The sequence below is a fragment of the Muntiacus reevesi genome, chromosome 10 (assembly GCF_963930625.1).
Source record: "Muntiacus reevesi chromosome 10, mMunRee1.1, whole genome shotgun sequence".
NCBI classification, from domain to species: domain Eukaryota; kingdom Metazoa; phylum Chordata; class Mammalia; order Artiodactyla; family Cervidae; genus Muntiacus; species Muntiacus reevesi.
The window spans coordinates 75,024,267-75,043,094 of NC_089258.1; the positions used below are offsets into that span (position 1 = coordinate 75,024,267).

The 18,828-nt window shown below is 38.2% G+C and overlaps 1 protein-coding gene across 5 annotated transcripts in view; it reads left to right on the plus strand.

Moving 5' to 3' along the window:
* LOC136176582 (disintegrin and metalloproteinase domain-containing protein 32-like) overlaps nt 1-18,828 on the plus strand; it is a 151,563-nt gene that overhangs the window by 124,444 nt on the left and 8,291 nt on the right. For 4 of the 5 annotated variants that reach the window (XM_065946976.1, XM_065946973.1, XM_065946974.1 and 1 more), the window contains 2 exons: nt 413-572; nt 5,465-5,497. In XM_065946976.1, the coding sequence (XP_065803048.1) occupies nt 413-572; nt 5,465-5,497 (193 nt within the window). The remainder of the gene's footprint in view (nt 1-412; nt 573-5,464; nt 5,498-18,828) is intronic. The other variant, XM_065946975.1, reaches the window with a different exon arrangement.

Here is an 18,828-nt window from a genome sequence, read left to right on the forward strand (position 1 = left end):
GTAACACTACAGTGACTCTATAGGTAAAAACAGATCCCTAATGTTGGAGAGCCAGCACTCTAATAAAGATAAACAAGATATGCACAGATAAAGTGGAATTCTGTGATAATGCACCTTGTAATAATGCACATTTGTTGGTTACATGTCTCTGAAGTTATGAGGGTCTGCTTATACTGGGATTTTGCTGTAGCTGCTGTATAAGGTAGAATACATTAGAACTTTCTGGAAATTAGTGTCTGTTCTTTTAGGATGAGAGTTTATAGAGATAGTCTTAAGTATTATGATTCTATTATTATTTTTCATTGTTACTTGAATTATGATGAAAATTAAGAACATTGTGATAAGTTCTCTGTAACTTAAAAGTACACAGCTTAATTTTTTTCTCTGATTTTTTATGTATTTTTATTTTTAGGTTTACCCACGGAAAGAACTTCTGAGAAGGGTGGGAAGAAGCAGTGGCTTTTGGCTATCTACATTGCTTTACCTGTTCTTGTTGTAGCAATAATAATAGCTGCTTCATGGAAGCTTTCAAAAAAGTGGTTTAGCAAGAAAGAGGAATCCCAAAGTAGTGGGTAAATTAAATTTGTTTTCTGAAGTTAAACCATTTAAATCTAGTCAGATGTAAGGCAATATTATGAACAGCAATACTTTATATTTTACAAGAATTTTGAATGCTACATCAATATCTCATTTAATTGTTTGAGATAACTTTTGATATCCTTATTTTAAAGTTTCAAAAATTTTAGAATCTGGTTTTAATAACTTACCAATGTTCTTGCCTTGGTAATTGAGACAGGAAGAACTGAAATGCATCCACATCTGTTGCTTTCACATGCCCAGTGGGTCTCATTTCTGTTGTATACAAGCTAAATTTTCCAATATATCATGGCTTTCTCTTTGTTGAAATTTCTGCTTTATATACTCTGAAAGTGAAAGTGTTGGTCGTTTAGTCATGTCCTACTCTTTGCAACCCTGTGGACTGTAGCCTGCCAGGCTCCTCTGTCCATGGGATTCTCCAGGCAGGAATACTGGAGTGGGTTGCCATTCCCTTCTCAAGGGAGTCTTCTGGACCCAGGGATCGAACCTGGGTCTTGCTGCACATTGCAGGCAGTCTTTGCCATTTGAGCCACCAGACAGTGATTAAATATATAACATTCCGTGTAGTTATATATTTTTGGTGTATTTTCTTTTCATCATTAACAATTGTATCTTATATTCTATTTTTACTCTTTTATATTGTTGTTTCCAAGCTTGCTTTCTGCAAGTTAGATTTACCTATTACATATTTTTCATCCCTTATTTTCAGTCTTCCTCAGATTTTAGTTGATATCCTATAAACAGCCTTTATATGAAAAATATAGTAGTGGAGTTTGTCATATTTATGTGCTTAATGTATGAGCTCAGATATTCATGTTGAAATTTACCATCTTATTTTCTTCCTATTTACTATCCTCTTTTTTGGCATTGTTTCCTTTTCCCAAATTCCATTTTTTTAATTATGATTTTTCTGTTTTCTTTTACTATTTTGTACATTTTTAATTCTGTTTTTATTGTTTTAATCATTTTTGTTAACTTGTATTTGTAGCAAATGTTATATATACAATGTCTTAATTTAATCATTATATGTAGTCTTCTGAATAAGACAAGGATCTTAGCCTTGTAACACTAATCTATCTTTTTCAATCTATTTGTCATTTGGTTTTTCAGTTTCCTGCAAATAAATTTTGTATTTTTTTTTAAAATTATCATTATTGTATTTAGTTAACATTTATTAGAATTTCCTGTTACATTTTCCAGATTCTTTGCTTTACCATTCCTTTCTTTTAAATTTAGTTCTGAGATAATTTAAGAAATATAAAAGGCTTCCCTTGTAGCTCAGTTGGTAAAGAATCTGCCTGCAATGCAAGAGACCCTGGTTCTATCCCTGGGTTGGGAAGATCACCTGGAGAAGGAAATGGCAACTCACTCCAGTATTCTTGCATGGAGAATTCCACTGTCAGAGGAGCCTGGCAGGCTACAGTTCATGGGGTCACAAGAGTCTGACACAACTTAGCGACTAAACCACCAGCAAGAAATATAAAAAGTTGCAAAATTGGCACAGAGTTTCTTGGCTCTATCACTTAGGTTTTATCAATGATAGCATCTTACATTAACAGTGAATTTTCACAGCCAGGGGACTGGTATTGGTATAATTTTATCAGTTAAACTATAGACCTTAAAGCTCAACCTTCAGAAAACTAAGATCATGGCATTGATCCCATCACTTCATGGCAAATAGATGGGGAGACAGTGGAAACAGTGGCTGACTTTATTTTTTGGGCTCCAAAATCAATGCAGATGGTGATTGCAGCCATAAAATTAAAAGACGCTTACTCCTTGGAAGGAAAGTTATGACCAACCTAGACAGCATATTAAAAAGCAGAGACATTACTTTGCCAACAAAGGTCCGTCTAGTCAAGGCTATGGTTTTTCCACTGGTCATGTGTGGATGTGAGAGTTGGATTATAAAGAAAGCTGAGTGCCGAAGAATTGATGCTTTTGAATTGTGGTGTTGGGGAAGACTCTTGAGAGTCTCTTGGGCTGCAAGGAGATCCAGCCAGTCCATCCTAAAGGAAACCAGTCCTGAATATTCATTGGAAGGATTGATGCTGAAGCTGAAACTCCAATACTTTGGCCACCTGATGTGAAGAACTGACTCATTGGAAAAGACCCTGATGCTGGGAAAGAGTGAAGGTGGGAGGAGAAGGGGACGATAGAGGATGAGATGGTTGGATGGCATCACAACTCGATGGGCGTGAGTTTGAGTGAGTTCTGGGAGTTGGTGATGGACAAGGAGGCCTGGCATGCTGTGGTTCATGGGGTTGCAAAGAGTCGGACACGACTGAGCAACTGAACTGAGCTGAACTGATAGACCTTATTAATATTCACCAGTGTTTACAGGCAGATATATAGTCCATGGAGTCACAAAGAGTCGGACATGACTGAGAGACCTCCACTTATTTTTTGATTGTGTGTGTGTATATATACATTTTTTTTTTCATGGATCACAGCCTTTTGGAAAAGGGGCTTGCATAACTCAATGAAATCATAGTGTAGAGTTCTGTTAAATTCTGGTCCACTGGGGGAGGACATGGCAACCCACTACAGTGTTCTCAGTGTGAGAATCCTGTGAACAGTGTGAAAAAGCAAAAATACATGACCCTGGAAGATGAGCCCCCCTGGTCAGAAGGTGTCCAATATGCTACTGGGGAAGAGCGGAGGGCAATTATTAATAGCTCCAGAAAGAATGGAGTGGCTGGGTCAAAATGGAAATGATGCTCAGTGTGGATGTGTCTGGTGGTAAAAGTAAAGTCCAACGCTGTAAAGAACAATATTGCCTAGGAACCTGGAATGTTAGGTCCCTGAATCAAGGTAAATTGGACATGGTCAAGCAGAAGATGGCAAGGTTGAACATTGACATCTTAGAAATCAGTGAACCAAAATGGGTGTTAATGGGTGAATTTAATTTGTATGACCATTATATCTACTATTGTGGGCCAGAATCCCTTAGAAGAATTGGAGTAGCCCTCGTGGTCAATGAAAGAATCTGAAATGCAGTACTTGGGTGCAATCTCAAAAACGACAGTATGATCTTTGTTTATTTCCAAGCAAACCGTTCACCTTCACAGTATTACAAATCTATGCCCCAACCACTAATGCTGAAGAAGCTGAAATTGACCGATTCTATGAAGACATACAAGACCTTCTAGAACTAACACCAAAAAAAGTGTCCTTTTCATCACAGAGGATTGGAATACAAAAATAGGAAGTCAAGAGATACCAGGACTAGTAGGCAAGTTTGGTCTTGCAGTACAAAATGAAGCAGGGCAAAGGCTAACAGAGAATTGTAGCTGCCTTGGTCTCCCCAAATGGTATCACCTCAGTTTGGGGAGACTTCTTTCTCTGCCTGGCTTCCCATTTCTGTGTTACAGCATGGAAACTCTTCCCTGCAGTAAGAAGGGGCAATCATGGGTCTTTATTTTCTTCTCTCATAGATCACTATCTTGCCTAATATTCAGTATCTGAAAACCAGTGTTTAACATGTTTTGTCCAGATTTTCAGTTATTTCTGGCAGAAGTGTAAATCCTGTCTGTTACTCCATTTTGATCAGCATTGGAACTGTATCTTTATGGTTTGTAACCACACTTTCATAGGTATTTCTCCATCTCATATTCTGTTTGATTTTCTCAGATCATTCTCTCATATCACCATTTCTTCCTTCTCAGTCCTGTTCTAGACTTATGGGTTCTATTCTTGCAAAGATCTCTATGGAGATTCTAAATATTCTCAGAGTTTTTTTAATCATTTGTATTTCTTGGTGTGTGAGCTCACTGTTTGGCTATGGCTGCTGATGTTAACTACTAGGGCTTTGTAATCATAGACTCTTTTCTCTTCAATATCTATGATTTTCCCATGAGAATTCAGCATGCCCTGTGTTTAAGACTCACACATGTGGGTGGTTTCACTTTTGCTTCTTTTAAAGCAAAAATATTTAAAGCAATTTCTCTGCATGGTGTTCAAGCATTTGTAAGAGTGTGAACTGGCATCCTGAAAGTGCCTTTTTTGGAGGCTTGGGACTCCTCAGTGATGCACTTTCCCCCATCTATCCATGCATGTTGCATATCCCCATTTTCCCTGCTGCATTCCAAAGGCCACTGGTCAGGATTTTTACTATCCCTGTTGAATGGGTGGTATGACCATTCATGGCTTCCCGGTTAAGTAGCTCCAGTTAAGGAGCTCACTTAGTTTTTCTACATGCAAAATCCTCATAACTTAACTCCTTCTAAGGAATGACTAATAAATCTTTAGTCCCAAAGTTGTATCACTGGTTTAGACACCCCTGCAGTCATTCACTTTTAACTCCTGTTTACCCTTTGAACTCTCCGTTTCTTCATTTTTACTGGCACCAAGAGAATTCTTTTCTTGTTAACCTCAGTTATGTGTTAACAGTTCGTGCTATTTTTTTTAGGCCTCCTCTATGAGGAATGGAAAGGGAAATTCTCCCACCAGTTCAGTCTGTCAGATTGTCTAGAAGTCCATATGGATTTTACCTTATAAAATGTAGCATTTCTTTATCAATGAATAAAAGGTTAAAAGTTGGGGTATAAAGGTCAGAATCAGACATTCAGGATCAAACCTATCTTCTGTGTTCAGAAGTGATAAAGATAAAGCGAATCTGTGCCTTCTTGATAATTCCTCATCATGGGTTTGAAATATACATTTTATGGATGAGGTACGTAGGTAAATAAGAATGTTTACTTATTTGCATCTCTGTTTAGTGACTTGCACATTGTTTTCTTTTTTGGTAACTAATCTTGTAAAAGAGATAATACAGCTTATAAAATGACCGGACTTTTATTTATGCAGTTGACAAGCTCTCTTACGACTAATTTTAGACACTATTTTCCATTTGTTTAATATCCAGGTCAGAAGGTGGTACTCACAGAAATGTCACCAGGTAGGTAAACTGTAAGGCATCTTAAGACACATGTTGAAAATTAAGAATGAATTAGTAATTCACAATGTCTAGCTACAGTTGGTAAAGTAATCCTCTGAAAACCAGGCTACTAATATATAGTAATTTAGTTTCTTGTAAATTATTCTTCTATTCATTTAAATAAATACTATTTTTTTTCTGAGGAAACAAGGAATAAAATGGCTGACTCTAATAAAATTTAGAATATGTATAATTAGTAAAGAAAAAAGGATGTATGTGGGGTTTAGTCAGTTGTGTCTGACCCTTGCAACATCACTGACTGTAGCCCTCCAGGCTCCTCTGTGCATGAGATTTTCCAGGCAAGAACACTGGAGTGGGTTGCCGTTTCCTTCTCCAGGCCATCTTCCTGTCCCAGGGATTGAACCAGGTCTCCTGCATGGCAGGCAGGTTCTTTACTGACTGAGCTACCAAAGAAACCACAGCTTGGGTTATATTCATGTACAGCTTGGGTAAATGAGCAAGCAAATACTTGATATTTGATAGATTATACATGAGTGAACTCATGTATAAGTTTCTATAGTAGTTACGGATTAGTAAGAACTAATTATATCTACTTCCTGTCTTTTTTTTTTTTTTTAAATCAGTAATGGATAGCATATTGTCCTCATTAATATTTCTTAAATAGTAAATTCAGTCCTTACTGATTCATAACTGGTATACCAACATTCAGGGTTTCCCTGGTGGCCTAGCGGTAAAGAATCTGCCTGCAATGCAGGAGACCCAGGTTCGATTCTTGGGTCGGGAAGACCTCTGGCGGAGGGGATGGCAAGCCACTCTAGTACTCTCGCCTAGAGAACCCCACAGACAGGCGCCTGGCAGGCGGCAGCCCATAGGCTGTGCAGAGTCAGACATGACTGAGATGACTGAGCAGCATACCAGCATTTCAGCTTATCTGATAGGACTTCCCAGCCCCCTTACTTTCGGCCTTCTATTTAATTTGGTCTCTTGAAAATAGTCTGCCAATGATATTTTAAAATCTCTAACCCCAAGTGTCTCAGTAGTTGAATTTAGTATGTCTATATACTTATAATATGTTTGCTGATATGTTTAGAGTAAAATACTACCATTTTGTTTTGTTTTTTCTACTTCTCATGCTTTTTCAATATTTTCTTTTCTTTCTTGTACTCCATTGTATTGATTGTGCTTTCAATGTTTTTTCTTTCCTTCTATCAATTTGGTCATTATGTGTTCTAATTATATTCTTTTAGTGATATTCTTTAATTATTATGTTATTATATTGCATTTTATTAAATTGTTTAAATATAAACTTATAATTTTAGATATAAAAGTACTTATAATCTTCTTCTAACAATTTATGGGTATTAGCCCATTAAACCTTATACTCTTTTATTCACTCTATCATAGTATTATCATTTGGTTTTCAGTTACTCTTGAATTTTAGCCTGATACAAATAAGTCAGTGTTATCATCATTATTATATTTAATCAAAACATACTAAGATTTCACTACATTCTTGTCACTTTATTTACTCACTATTCTTTTTTGAATTTAATTCCATATTTTGATGTTCAGTCTCCCTTTTGGTGAAGTATATCTCTTAACATTTCCATCAGTGAGTCTTTGTGTAGCAAATTGTTTATCTTATCCACCTAAAATTGTGCTTATTTCATTCTCAAATGTGAGTTTAGGTAGTATGGACTTCTTATGTGTGTGTGTGCTGACATTTGGGTTTTATTTTTATTTTTTAAAATTTTTAATTGGAAGATAATTGCTTTTGTGTTGGTTTCTTAGTATGAACTTCTGTGTTGAGAGTTATTTTGTTTCCACTATTTAAAGGTATGTAAGTGTAGTGTGGCATTTATTACTGATGATGATAAATCTTTTGTTAGTGTGTTGATTCATTTATTCCTTTAAGATTAATATGAATTTTACCTAGTTTTTGTATTTCTGAACAAATTACCACACACTTAGTAACTTAATCCACATTCATTTCCTGTGTGGAAGTTCTGTATGTAGAAAATTCAGCTGGATTTGACTGTTTTGTCACAAGGCTGACCTGAAGGCCAGCCTGGGATCATAGTTCATCCAGGTTGTGAGAAAAATCCAATTTCTTCCAGCTTTAGGCCTGAGGTATATCTTTCTGTGTTGCCTGTCTGCTTGGGGCCCTTCTCTCTTTCAGAGGTCACCTGCATTGCTACTCAGGTACCTCCTTTCACCTTTAAAAAAATAAGGGCATAGAAGTCTTCCTAAGGCTTTGACTGTCTCCTAACTTCTCCCTTCTACAAGCAAGAGAAAACTCTACTTGTAAAGGGCTGACCTGACTGGGTCAGGTCCACCAAAATGATCTCTGTATTTTTTTTAACTTTTATTAAAGTATATTGTTATAACTGTTCTATTTTTTTGATTTTATTTATTTTTTAAATTAATTAATTTATTTTTATTTATTTTATTTATTTATATTAGTTAGAGGCTAATTACTTTACAATATTGTAGTGGTTTTTGCCATACACTGATATGAATCAGCCATGGATTTACATGTGTTCCCCATCCTGAACCCCCACTTCCACCTCCCTCTCCATCCCATACCTCTGTGTCTACCTAGTGCACCAGTCCTGAGCACTTGTCTCATGCATCAAGCCTGGACTAGTGATCTGTTTCATAATTGATAATATACATGTTTCAATGCTATTCTCTCAGATCATCCCACCCTCACCTTCTCCCACAAAGTCCAAAAGTCTATTCTATACATCTGTGCCTCTTTTTCTGTCTTGATGTAGGATTATCATTACCATCTTTCTAAATTCCATATATATGCATTAGTATACTCTATTGGTGTTTTTCTTTCTGGCTTACTTCACTCTCTATAATGGGCTCCAGTTTCATCCATCTTGTTAGAACTGATTCCAATGTATTCTTTTTAATGGCTGAGCAATATTCCATTGTGTATACGTACCACAGCTTTCTTCTTCTTTTCTTTTTATAACTGATTTTATTTATTTATTTATTTTTCATTTATTTTATTAGTTGGAGGCTAATTACTTTACAATATTGTAGTGGGTTTTGTCATACATTGACATGAATCAGCCATGGTTTTGCATGTATTCCCCATCCCGATCCCCCCTCCCATCTCCCTCTTTATCCGATCCCTCTGGGTCTTCCCAGTGCACCAGGCCCGAGCACTTGTCTCATGCATCCAACCTGGGCTGGTGATCTGTTTCACCCTAGATAATACACATGTTTTGATGCTGTTCTCTTGAAGCATCCCATCCTCGCCTTCTCCCACAGAGTCCAAAAGTCTGTTCTGTACATCTGTGTCTCTTTTTCTGTTTTGCATATAGGGTTATCGTTACCATCTTTCTAAATGCCATATATATGTGTTAGTATGCTATAATGTTCTTTATCTTTCTGGCTTACTTCACTCTGTATAATGGGCTCCAGTTTCATCCATCTCATTAGAACTGATTCAAATGAATTCTTTTTAATGGCTGAGCAATATTCCATGGTGTATATGTACCACAGCTTCCTTATCCATTCATCTGCTGATGGGCATCTTGGTTGCTTCCATGTCCTGGCTATTGTAAACAGTACTGTGATGAACATTGGGGTACACGTGTCTCTTTCAGTTCTAGTTTCCTCAGTGTGTATGCCCAGGAGTGGGATTGCTGGGTCATATGGCAGTTCTATTTCCAGTTTTTTAAGGAATGTCCACACTATTCTCCATAGTGGTTGTGCTATTTTGCATTCCCACCAACAGTGTAAGAGGGTTCCCTTTTCTCCACACTCTCTCCAGCATTTATTGCTCTTAGACTTTGGATAGCAGCCATTCTGACTGGTGTGAAATGGCACCTCATTGTGGTTTTGATTTGCATTTCTCTAATAATGAGTGATGTTGAGCATCTTTTCATGTGTTTGTTAGCCATCTGTATGTCTTCTTTGGAGAAATGTCTGTTTAGTTCTTTGGCCCATTTTTTGATTGGGTCGTTTATTTTTCTGGAATTGAGCTGCAGGAGTTGCTTGTATATTTTTGAGATTACTTCTTTTTCTGTTGCTTCTTTTGTGATTCTTTTCTCCTATTTTGAAGGCTGTCTGTTCACCTTGCTTATAGTTTCCTTTGTTGTGCAAAAGCTTTTAAGTTTCATTAGGTTCCATTTGTTTATTTTTGCTTTTATTTCCAATATTTTGGGAGGTGGGTCATAGAAGATCTTGCTGTGATTTATGTCGGAGAGTGTTTTGCCTATGTTTTCCTCTAGGAGTTTTATAGTATCTGGTCTTATATTTAGATCTTTAATGCATTTTGAGTTTATTTTTATGTATGGTGTTAGAAAGTGTTCTAGTTTCATTCTTTTACAAGTGGTTGACCAGCTTTCCAAGTACCACTTGTTAAACGAGGTTGTCTTTTTTCCATTGTATATCCTTGCCTCCTTTGTCAAAGATAAGGTGTCCGTAGGTGTGTGGATTTATCTCTGGGCTTTCTATCTTGTCCCTTGATCTATATTTCGTCTTTGTGCCAGTACCATACTGTCTTGATGACTGTGGTTTTGTAGTAGAGCCTGAAGTCAGGCAATTGATTCCTCCAGTTCAATTCTTCTTTACAAGATTTCCTTGGCTATTCAAGATTTTTTGTATTTCCATACAAATTGTGAAATTATTTGTTTTAGTTCTGTGAAAAATACCATTGGTAGCTTGAAAGGGATTGCATTGAATCTATAGATTGCTTTGGGTAGTATACTCATTTTCACTATATTGATTCTTCTGATCCATGAGCATGGTATATTTCTCCATCTATTTGTGTGCTCTTTGATTTCTTTCATCAGTGTTTTATTGTTTTCTACATATAGTTCTTTTGTTTCTTTGGATAGATTTATTCTTAAGTATTTTATTCTTTTTGTTGCTATGGTGAATGGAATTGTTTCCTTAATTTCTCTTTCTGTTTTCTCATTGTTAGTGTATAGGAAAGCAAGGAATTTCTGTGTGTTAATTTTATATCCTGCAACTTTACTATATTCATTGATTAGCTCTAGTAATTTTCTGGTGGAGTCTTTATGGTTTTCTACGTAGAAGATCATGTCATCTACAAACAGTGAGAGTTTTACTTCTTCTTTTCCAATATGGATTCCTTTTATTTCTTTTTCTGCTCTGATTGCTGTGGCCCAAACTTCCAAAACTATGTTGAATAGTAATGATGAGAGTGGGCACCCTTATCTTGTTCCTGACTTTAGGGGAAATGCTTTCAATTTTTCACCATTGAGGATAATGTTTGCTGAGGGTTTGTCATATATAGTTTTTATTATGTTGAGGTATGGTCCTTGTATTCGTGCTTTCTGGAGGTTTTTTTTTTTTTTTTTTATCATAAATGGATGCTGAATTTTGTCAAATGCTTTCTCTGCATCTATTGAGATAATCATATGGTTTTTATTTTTCAACTTGTTAATGTGGTGTATTACATGGATTGATTTGTGGATATTGAAGAATCCTTGCATCCCTGGGATAAAGCCCACTTGGTCATGATGTATGATCTTTTTAATATGTTGTTGGGTTCTGTTTGCTAAAATTTTGTTAAGGATTTTTGCATCTATGTTCATCAGTGATATTGGCCTGTAGTTTTCTTTTTTTGTCGCATCTTTGTCTGGTTTTGGTATTAGGGTGATGGTGGCCTCATAGAATGAGTTTGGAAGTTTGCCTTCTGCAATTTTCTGGAAGAGTTTGAGTAAGATAGGTGTTTGCTCTCTTCTAAATTTTTGGTAGAATTCGCCAGTGAAGCCATGTGGTCCTGGGTTTTTTTTTTTTTTTGTTGGAAGATTTCTGATTACAATCTCGATTTCCATGCTTGTGATAGGTCTGTTAAGATCTTCTATTTCTTCCTTGTTCAGTTTTGGAAAGTTGTACTTTTCTAAGAATTTGTCCATTTCTTCCAAGCTGTCCATTTTATTGGCATAGAGCTGCTGGTAGTAGTCTTTTATGATCCTTTGAATTTCTGTGTTGTCCATTGTGATCTCCCCATTTTCATTTCTAATTTTGTTGTTTTGATTCTTCTCCCTTTGTTTCTTGATGAGTCTGGCTAACAGTTTGTCAATTTTATTAATCCTTTCAAAAAACCAGCTTTTACCTTTGTTGATTTTTGCTATGATCTCTTTTGTTTCTTTTGCATTTATTTCTGCCCTAATTGTTAAGATTTCTTTCCTTCTGCTAATGCTGGGGTTCTTCATTTCTTCCTTCTCTAGTTGCTTTAGGTGTAGAGTTAGGTTCTTTATTTTGTTTTTTTCTTGTTTCTTGATGTAAGCCTGTAATGCTATGAACCTTCCCCTTAGCCCTGCTTTTACAGTGTCCCATATGTTTTGGGTTGTTGTGTTTTCATTTTCATTCATTTCTATGCATATTTTGATTTCTTTTTTGATTTCTTCTATGACTTGTTGGTTATTCAGAAGCATCTTATTTAGCCTCCATATGTTTGAATTTTTAATAGTTTTTTTTCCTGTAATTGAGATCTAATCTTACTACATTGTGGTCAGAAAAGACGCTTGGAATGATTTCAATTTTTTTGAATTTACCAAGGCTAGATTTACGACCCAGGATATGATCTATTCTGGAGAAGGTTCCTTGTGCCCTTGAGAAAAAGGTGAAATTGATTGTTTTGGGGTAAAATGTCCTATAGATATCAGTTAGGTCTAGCTGGTCCATTGTGTCATTTAAAATTTGTGTTTCCTTTTTAACTCTCTGTTTAGTTGATCTATCCATAGGTGTGACTGGGGTATTAAAGTCTCCAACTATTATTTGTTACTGTTAATTTCCCCTTTCCTACTTGTTAGCATTTGCCTTACATATTGTGGTGCTCCAATGTTGGTTGCATATATATTTATAATTGTTATATCTTCTTCTTGGATTGATCCTTTGATCATTATGTAGTGTCCTTCTTTGTCTCTTTTCACAGCCTTTATTTTATTTTATTTTTATTTTATTTTTTGTTTATTTTTATTTATTTATTTATTTATTTTATTTTATTAGTTGGAAGCCAATTACTTCACAACATTTCAGTGGGTTTTGTCATACATTAACACGAATCAGCCATAGAGTTATACGTATTCCCCATCCCAATCCCCCCTCCCACCTCCCTCTCCACCCGACTCCTCTGGGTCCTCCCAGTGCACCAGGCCGGAGCACTCGTCTCATGCATCTCACCCGGGCTAGTGATCTGTTTCACCATAGATAATATACATGCTGTTCTTTTGAAACATCCCACCCTCACCTTCTCCCACAGAGTTCAAAAGTCTGTTCTGTACTTCTGTGTCTCTTTTTCTGTTTTGCATATTGGGTTATCATTACCATCTTTCTAAATCCCATATATATGTGTTAATATGCTGTAATGTTCTTTATCTTTCTGGATTACTTCACTCTGTATAATGGGCTCCAGTTTCATCCATCTCATTAGAACTCATTCAAATGAATTCTTTTTAATGGCTGAGTAATATTCCATGGTGTATGTGTACCACAGCTTCCTTATCCATTCATCTGCTGATGGGCATCTAGGCTGCTTCCATGTCCTGGCTATTATAAACAGTGCTGCGATGAACATTGGGGTGCATGTGTCTCTTTCAGATCTGGTTTCCTCGGTGTGTATGCACAGAAGTGGTATTGCTGGGTCATATGGCAGTTCTATTTCCAGTTTTTTAAGAAATCTCCACACTGTTTTCCATAGTGGCTGTACTAGTTTGCATTCCCACCAACAGTGTAAGAGGGTTCCCTTTTCTCCACACCCTCTCCAGCATTTATTGCTTGTAGACTTTTGGATAGCAGCCATCCTGACTGGCGTGTAATGGTACCTCATTGTGGTTTTGATTTGCATTTCTCTAATAATGAGTGATGTTGAGCAGCTTTTCATGTGTTTGTTAGCCATCTGTATGTCTTCTTTGGAGAAATGTCTGTTCAGTTCTTTGGCCCATTTTTTGATTGGGTCATTTATTTTTCTGGAATTGAGCTTCAGGAGTTGCTTGTATATTTTTGAGATTAATCCTTTGTCTGTTTCTTCATTTGCTATTATTTTCTCCCATTCTGAGGGCTGTCTTTTCACCTTACTTATAGTTTCCTTTGTAGTGCAGAAGCTTTTAAGTTTCATTAGGTCCCATTTGTTTAGTTTTGCTTTTATTTCCAATATTCTGGGAGGTGGGTCATAGAGGACCCCGCTGAGATTTATGTCGGAGAGTGTTTTGCCTACGTTCTCCTCTAGGAGTTTTATAGTTTCTGGTCTTACATTTAGATCTTTAATCCATTTTGAGTTTATTTTTGTGTATGGTGTTAGAAAGTGTTCTAGTTTCATTCTTTTACAAGTGGTTGACCAGTTTTCCCAGCACCACTTGTTAAAGAGATTGTCTTTTTTCCATTGTATATCCTTGCCTCCTTTGTCAAAGATGAGGTGTCCATAGGTTCGTGGGTTTATCTCTGGGCTTTCTATTCTGTTCCATTGATCTATATTTCTGTCTTTGTGCCAGTACCATACTGTGTTGATGACTGTGGCTTTGTAGTAGAGTCTGAAGTCAGGCAGGTTGATTCCTCCAGTTCCATTCTTCTTTCTCAAGATTACTTTGGCTATTCGAGGTTTTTTGTATTTCCATACAAATTGTGAAATTATTTGTTTTAGTTCTGTGAAAAATACCGTTGGTAGCTTGATAGGGATTGCATTGAATCTATAGATTGATTTGGGTAGAATAGCCGTTTTGACAATATTGATTCTTCCAATCCATGAACACGGTATGTTTCTCCATCTGTTTGTGTCCTCTTTGATTTCTTTCATCAGTGTTTTATAGTTTTCTATGTACAGGTCTTTTGTTTCTTTAGGTAGGTATACTCCTAAGTATTTTATTCTTTTTGTTGCAATGGTGACTGGTATTGTTTCCTTAATTTCTCTTTCTGTTTTTTCATTGTTATTATATAGGAATGCAAGGGATTTCTGTGTGTTAATTTTATATCCTGCAACTTTACTATATTCATTAATTAGCTCTAGCAATTTTCTGGAAGAGTCTTTAGGGTTTTCTATGTAGAGGATCATGTCATCTGCAAACAGCGAGAGTTTCACTTCTTCTTTTCCTATCTGGATTCCTTTTACTTCTTTTTCTGCTCTGATTGCTGTCTTTTCACAGCCTTTATTTTAAAGTCTCTTTTATCTGATATGAGTATTGCAACTCCTGCTTTCTTTTGGTCTCCGTTTGCATTAAATATTTTTTTTCCAGTTCTTCACTTTTAGTCTGTACGCGTCCCTTGTTTTGAGGTGGGTCTCTTGTAGACAACATATATCGGGGTCTTGTTTTTGTATCCATTTAACCAGTCTTTGTCTTTTGGTTGAGTCATTCAACCCATTTACATTTAAGGTAATTATTGATAAGTATGGTCCCATTGCCATTTACTTTGTTGTTTTGGGTTCGAGTTTATACAACCTTTCTGTGTTTCCTGTCTAGAGAAGATCCTTTAGCATTTGTTGAAGAGCTGGTTTGGTGGTGCTGAATTCTCTCAGCTTTTGCTTGTCTGTAAATCTTTTGAATTCTCCTTAATATCTGAATGAGATCTTTGCTGGGTACAGTAATCTGGGTTGTAGGTTATTCTTTTTTATTACTTTCAATATGTCCTGCCATTCCCTTCTGGCCTGAAGAGTTTCTATTGAAAGATCAGCTGTTATCCTCATGGGAATCCCCTTGTGTGTTATTTGTTGTTTTCCCCTTGCTGCTTTTATTTTATTTTCCCCTTGATGCTTTTAATATTTGTACTTTGTGTTTGATCTTTGTTAATTTGATTAATATGTGTCTTGGGGTGTTTCACCTTGGGTTTATCCTGTTTGGGACTCTCTGGGTTTCTTGGACTTGTGTGACTATTTCCTTCTCCATTTTAGTGAAGTTTTCAACTATTATCTCCTTGAGTATTTTCTCATGGCCTTTCTTTTTGCCTTCTTCTTGTGGGACTCCCATGATTTGAATGTTGGGGCATTTCACATTGTCCCAGAGGTCCCTGAGGTTGTCCTCATTTCTTTTGATTCTTTTTTCTTTTTTTCTCTCTGCTTCATTTATTTCCACCATTCTATCTTCTACCTCACTTATCCTATCTTCTGCTTCTGTTATTCTATTGTTGGTTCCCTCCAGAGTGTGTTTGATCTCATTTATTGCATTATTCATTAGTAATTGACTCTTTTTTATTTCTTCTAGGTCCTTGTTAAACGTTTCTTGCATCTTCTCAATCCTTGTCTCCAGGTTATTTATCTGTAACTCCATTTTGTTTTCAAGATTTTGGATAATTTTTATTATCATTATTCTAAATTCTTTTTCAGGTAGATTCCCTATCTCCTCCTCTTTTGTTTGGCTTGGTAGGCATTTTTCATATTCCTTTACCTGCTGAGTATTTCTCTGCCTTTTCATCCTATTTAGATTGCTGTGTTTGGGGTGGCCTTTCTGTATTCTGGTGGTCTGTGGTTCCTCTTTATTGTGGAGGCTCCTCCCAGTGGGTGGGATTGGAGGATTGGCTTGTCAAGATTTCCTGGTTAGGGAAGCTTGCGTCGGTGTTCTGGTGGGTGGAGCTGGATTTCTTCTCTCTGGAGTGCAGTGGAGTGTCCAGTAGTGAGTTTTGAGATGTCTATGGGTTTGGTGTGACTTTGGGCAGCCTGTATGTTGACGCTCAGGGCTATGTTCCTGCGTTGGTGGAGAATTTGCATGGTATGTCTTGCTCTGGAACTTATTGGCTTTTGGGCGGTGGTTTGTTTCAGTGTGGTTATGGAGGTTTTTGGATTATCTCTTATTAATTAATGTACCCTGTAGTCAGGAGTTCTCTGGTGTTCTCAGGTTTTGAGCTTAAGCCCCCTGCCTCTGGTTGTCAGTCTTATTCTTCCAGTAGCCTCAAGACTTCTCCAACTATACAGCACTGATATTAAAACTTCTAGGTTAATGGTGACAAGATTCTCCACAGTGAGGGATACCCAGAGAGGTTCACAGAGTTACATGAAGAAGAGGAGAGGGAGGAAGGAGATAGAAGTGAGCAGGAGGAGAAAAGGGGGGACTCAAGAGGAGAGAGAAAGATCTAGGCAGTACTCTGTTCCCTAAGTGCCCTCTGCAGCCCAGAACACCCACAGAGATTCACAGATTTGGGTTGAGAAGAGAAGGGGTAGGGAGGAAATAGAGGTGACCTGGGGGAGAAAAAGGAGAATCAAAAGGGGAAGAGAGTAATCAAGCCAGTAATCACACTCCTGAGTAAAAATTGGCACTGAAGGTTAGATTCTTAAATCTACAAAATTGATATCAAGTACTAAAAAACAAAGATTAAAAATTCAGAGTAGAGGTTAGAGTGTTAAAAATACAATATAAAAAAAAGACAGAAAAAGTATAAGAAGTATATATGAAGTTAGCTTTTAAAATGGGGTCCTTTTTCTTTGTTGCAAGGTTATAGTGGGTTATAAAAATGAAAATTAAAGGAGTAATAGAGGACTTAAGAAAGAAGAAAAAAATTTTAATAAAAATATAATAATAGTAAAAATATATCTAGGAATTTCTCTGGAGTTGTTGCGGACAGTGTGGGTTCAGTTCAGTTTCTGATAGTTCCTTGTTCCAGCTTATACTTTTCGATATCTATAGGCCCCTTCCAGTGTACTCGGTGTTAACTACAGGGATTTTATCCTGTTGGACCTGTCACTTCGAAGCGGTTCCCTTTGTTTATTTGGCTTCTGTTTGCAGGTCTCTGCAGTGTCTAATGTCCGTCCTGACACAAGCGGGCGGAGGTGGTCTCTTGTTTAGGTTCCCTTGTTCAGCCGTGCTGCGGGGAGGGAGGGCGCTGCAGACAAATGTCACTGGCGTGTGTGGGGAGCGCTCGCAGTGCTCCGGCCACACTGGGTTTACCCCGCTCACGGCGTGGGTGCTTTCCCCGTCTACACTGCTCAGGCTCCAGGCTGCTCTACAGGGAGCGGGCCCTGCGCTATGTGCACTCCCCAGGCCCAAGCCGCTCAGGTTCACGTTCTCGGGTGCTCCACAAAGGCGCAGACTCGGTTGGGCCTGCGTTTTGTGCCGTTTCCGTTCCGAGAAGCTCGGGGAACCAGGAGCTTGATGCGCGCACTCTCTTCAGATGCAGCGCGACTCCTCCCCTCCCCATCTCCGCTTCCGTTTCCGGGCGCGCCCGGTCCCGTGCCCTTGTGTCTCTTCTGGGGGGCTGATCTCTGGCTACAACCCTCCCAGGGGATGTCAACCATCCTGAATCTCAGGAAGTCTTTGGTTAGAAACTGGAAGCCTGTTTGCAGTTTGGTAGGGGATGCCCTCTCTGGGGCCGAGTTTGCCCCTTTCCAGCTCTGGCTGGTGCCCGCCTCCCCCTGCCTCCAGCAGGGGATGGGCTGGTCCACAGCCGGCTAGCTCTTCTCTGGTATTGCTCAGTCCTTTGTTCTGCAAATGGGCCGGCAGTGCCTTGCTGCTGCTGCTAAGACACTTCAGTCGTGTCCAACTCTGTGTGATCCCATAGATGGCAGCCCACCAGGCTCCCCCGTCCCTGGGATTCTCCAGGCAAGAACACTGTAGTGGGTTTCCATTTCCTTCTCCAATGTGTGAAAGTGAGAAGTGAAAGTGAAGTTGCTCAGTCATGTCCGACTCTTAGCTATCCCATGGACCAAAGTCTACCAGGCTCCTCCATCCATGGGATTTTCCAGGCAAGAGTACTGGAGTGGGGTGCCATTGCCTTCTCTTGCCTTAGGTTAGGGCTTTTTGCAGGTTAATTCTTTCTCTTTCTGTCTTGCTGTCCTTCAGTTTAGGTTGCTGTCTCAGGTTAGCTCCCTCAGATTGCCCTCAGGGCATTCAGGCCCGGTCCTTACCCTGAGTAATGCTGCTGGCTCCTCTCCGTTCAACCCCCAGTTGCTGGTGGTAGATGCGAGCGTCTGGGATATTTTTCTGCTGGGAGTTGCCTTTAAGCATGTAATCTGTGGGTTTGATTTATTTATTTTTCCTCCCGGTTAGGTGGCCCTCCGTGATTTGAAAACTTCCCCCAGGCCCACCAGTGAGAGGATTTCCTGGTGTTTGGAAACTTCCTCTATTAAGACTCCCTTCCCAGGACGGATCTCCACCCCTAACTCTTTTGTCTCTCTTTTTATCTTTTATATTTTGTCCTACGTCCTTTTGAAGACAATGGACTGCTTTCCTGGGTGCCTGATGTCCTCTGCCAGCGTTCAGAAGTTGTTTTGTGGAGTTTGCTCAGCATTCAAATGTTCTTTTGATGAATTTGTGGGGGAGAAAGTGGTCTCCCCGTCCTATTCCTCCGCCATCTTAGCTCCCACCTGGTCTCTGTATTTTAAGGCCAACAGATTTGGAGCTTTAATTATATTTGCAAAA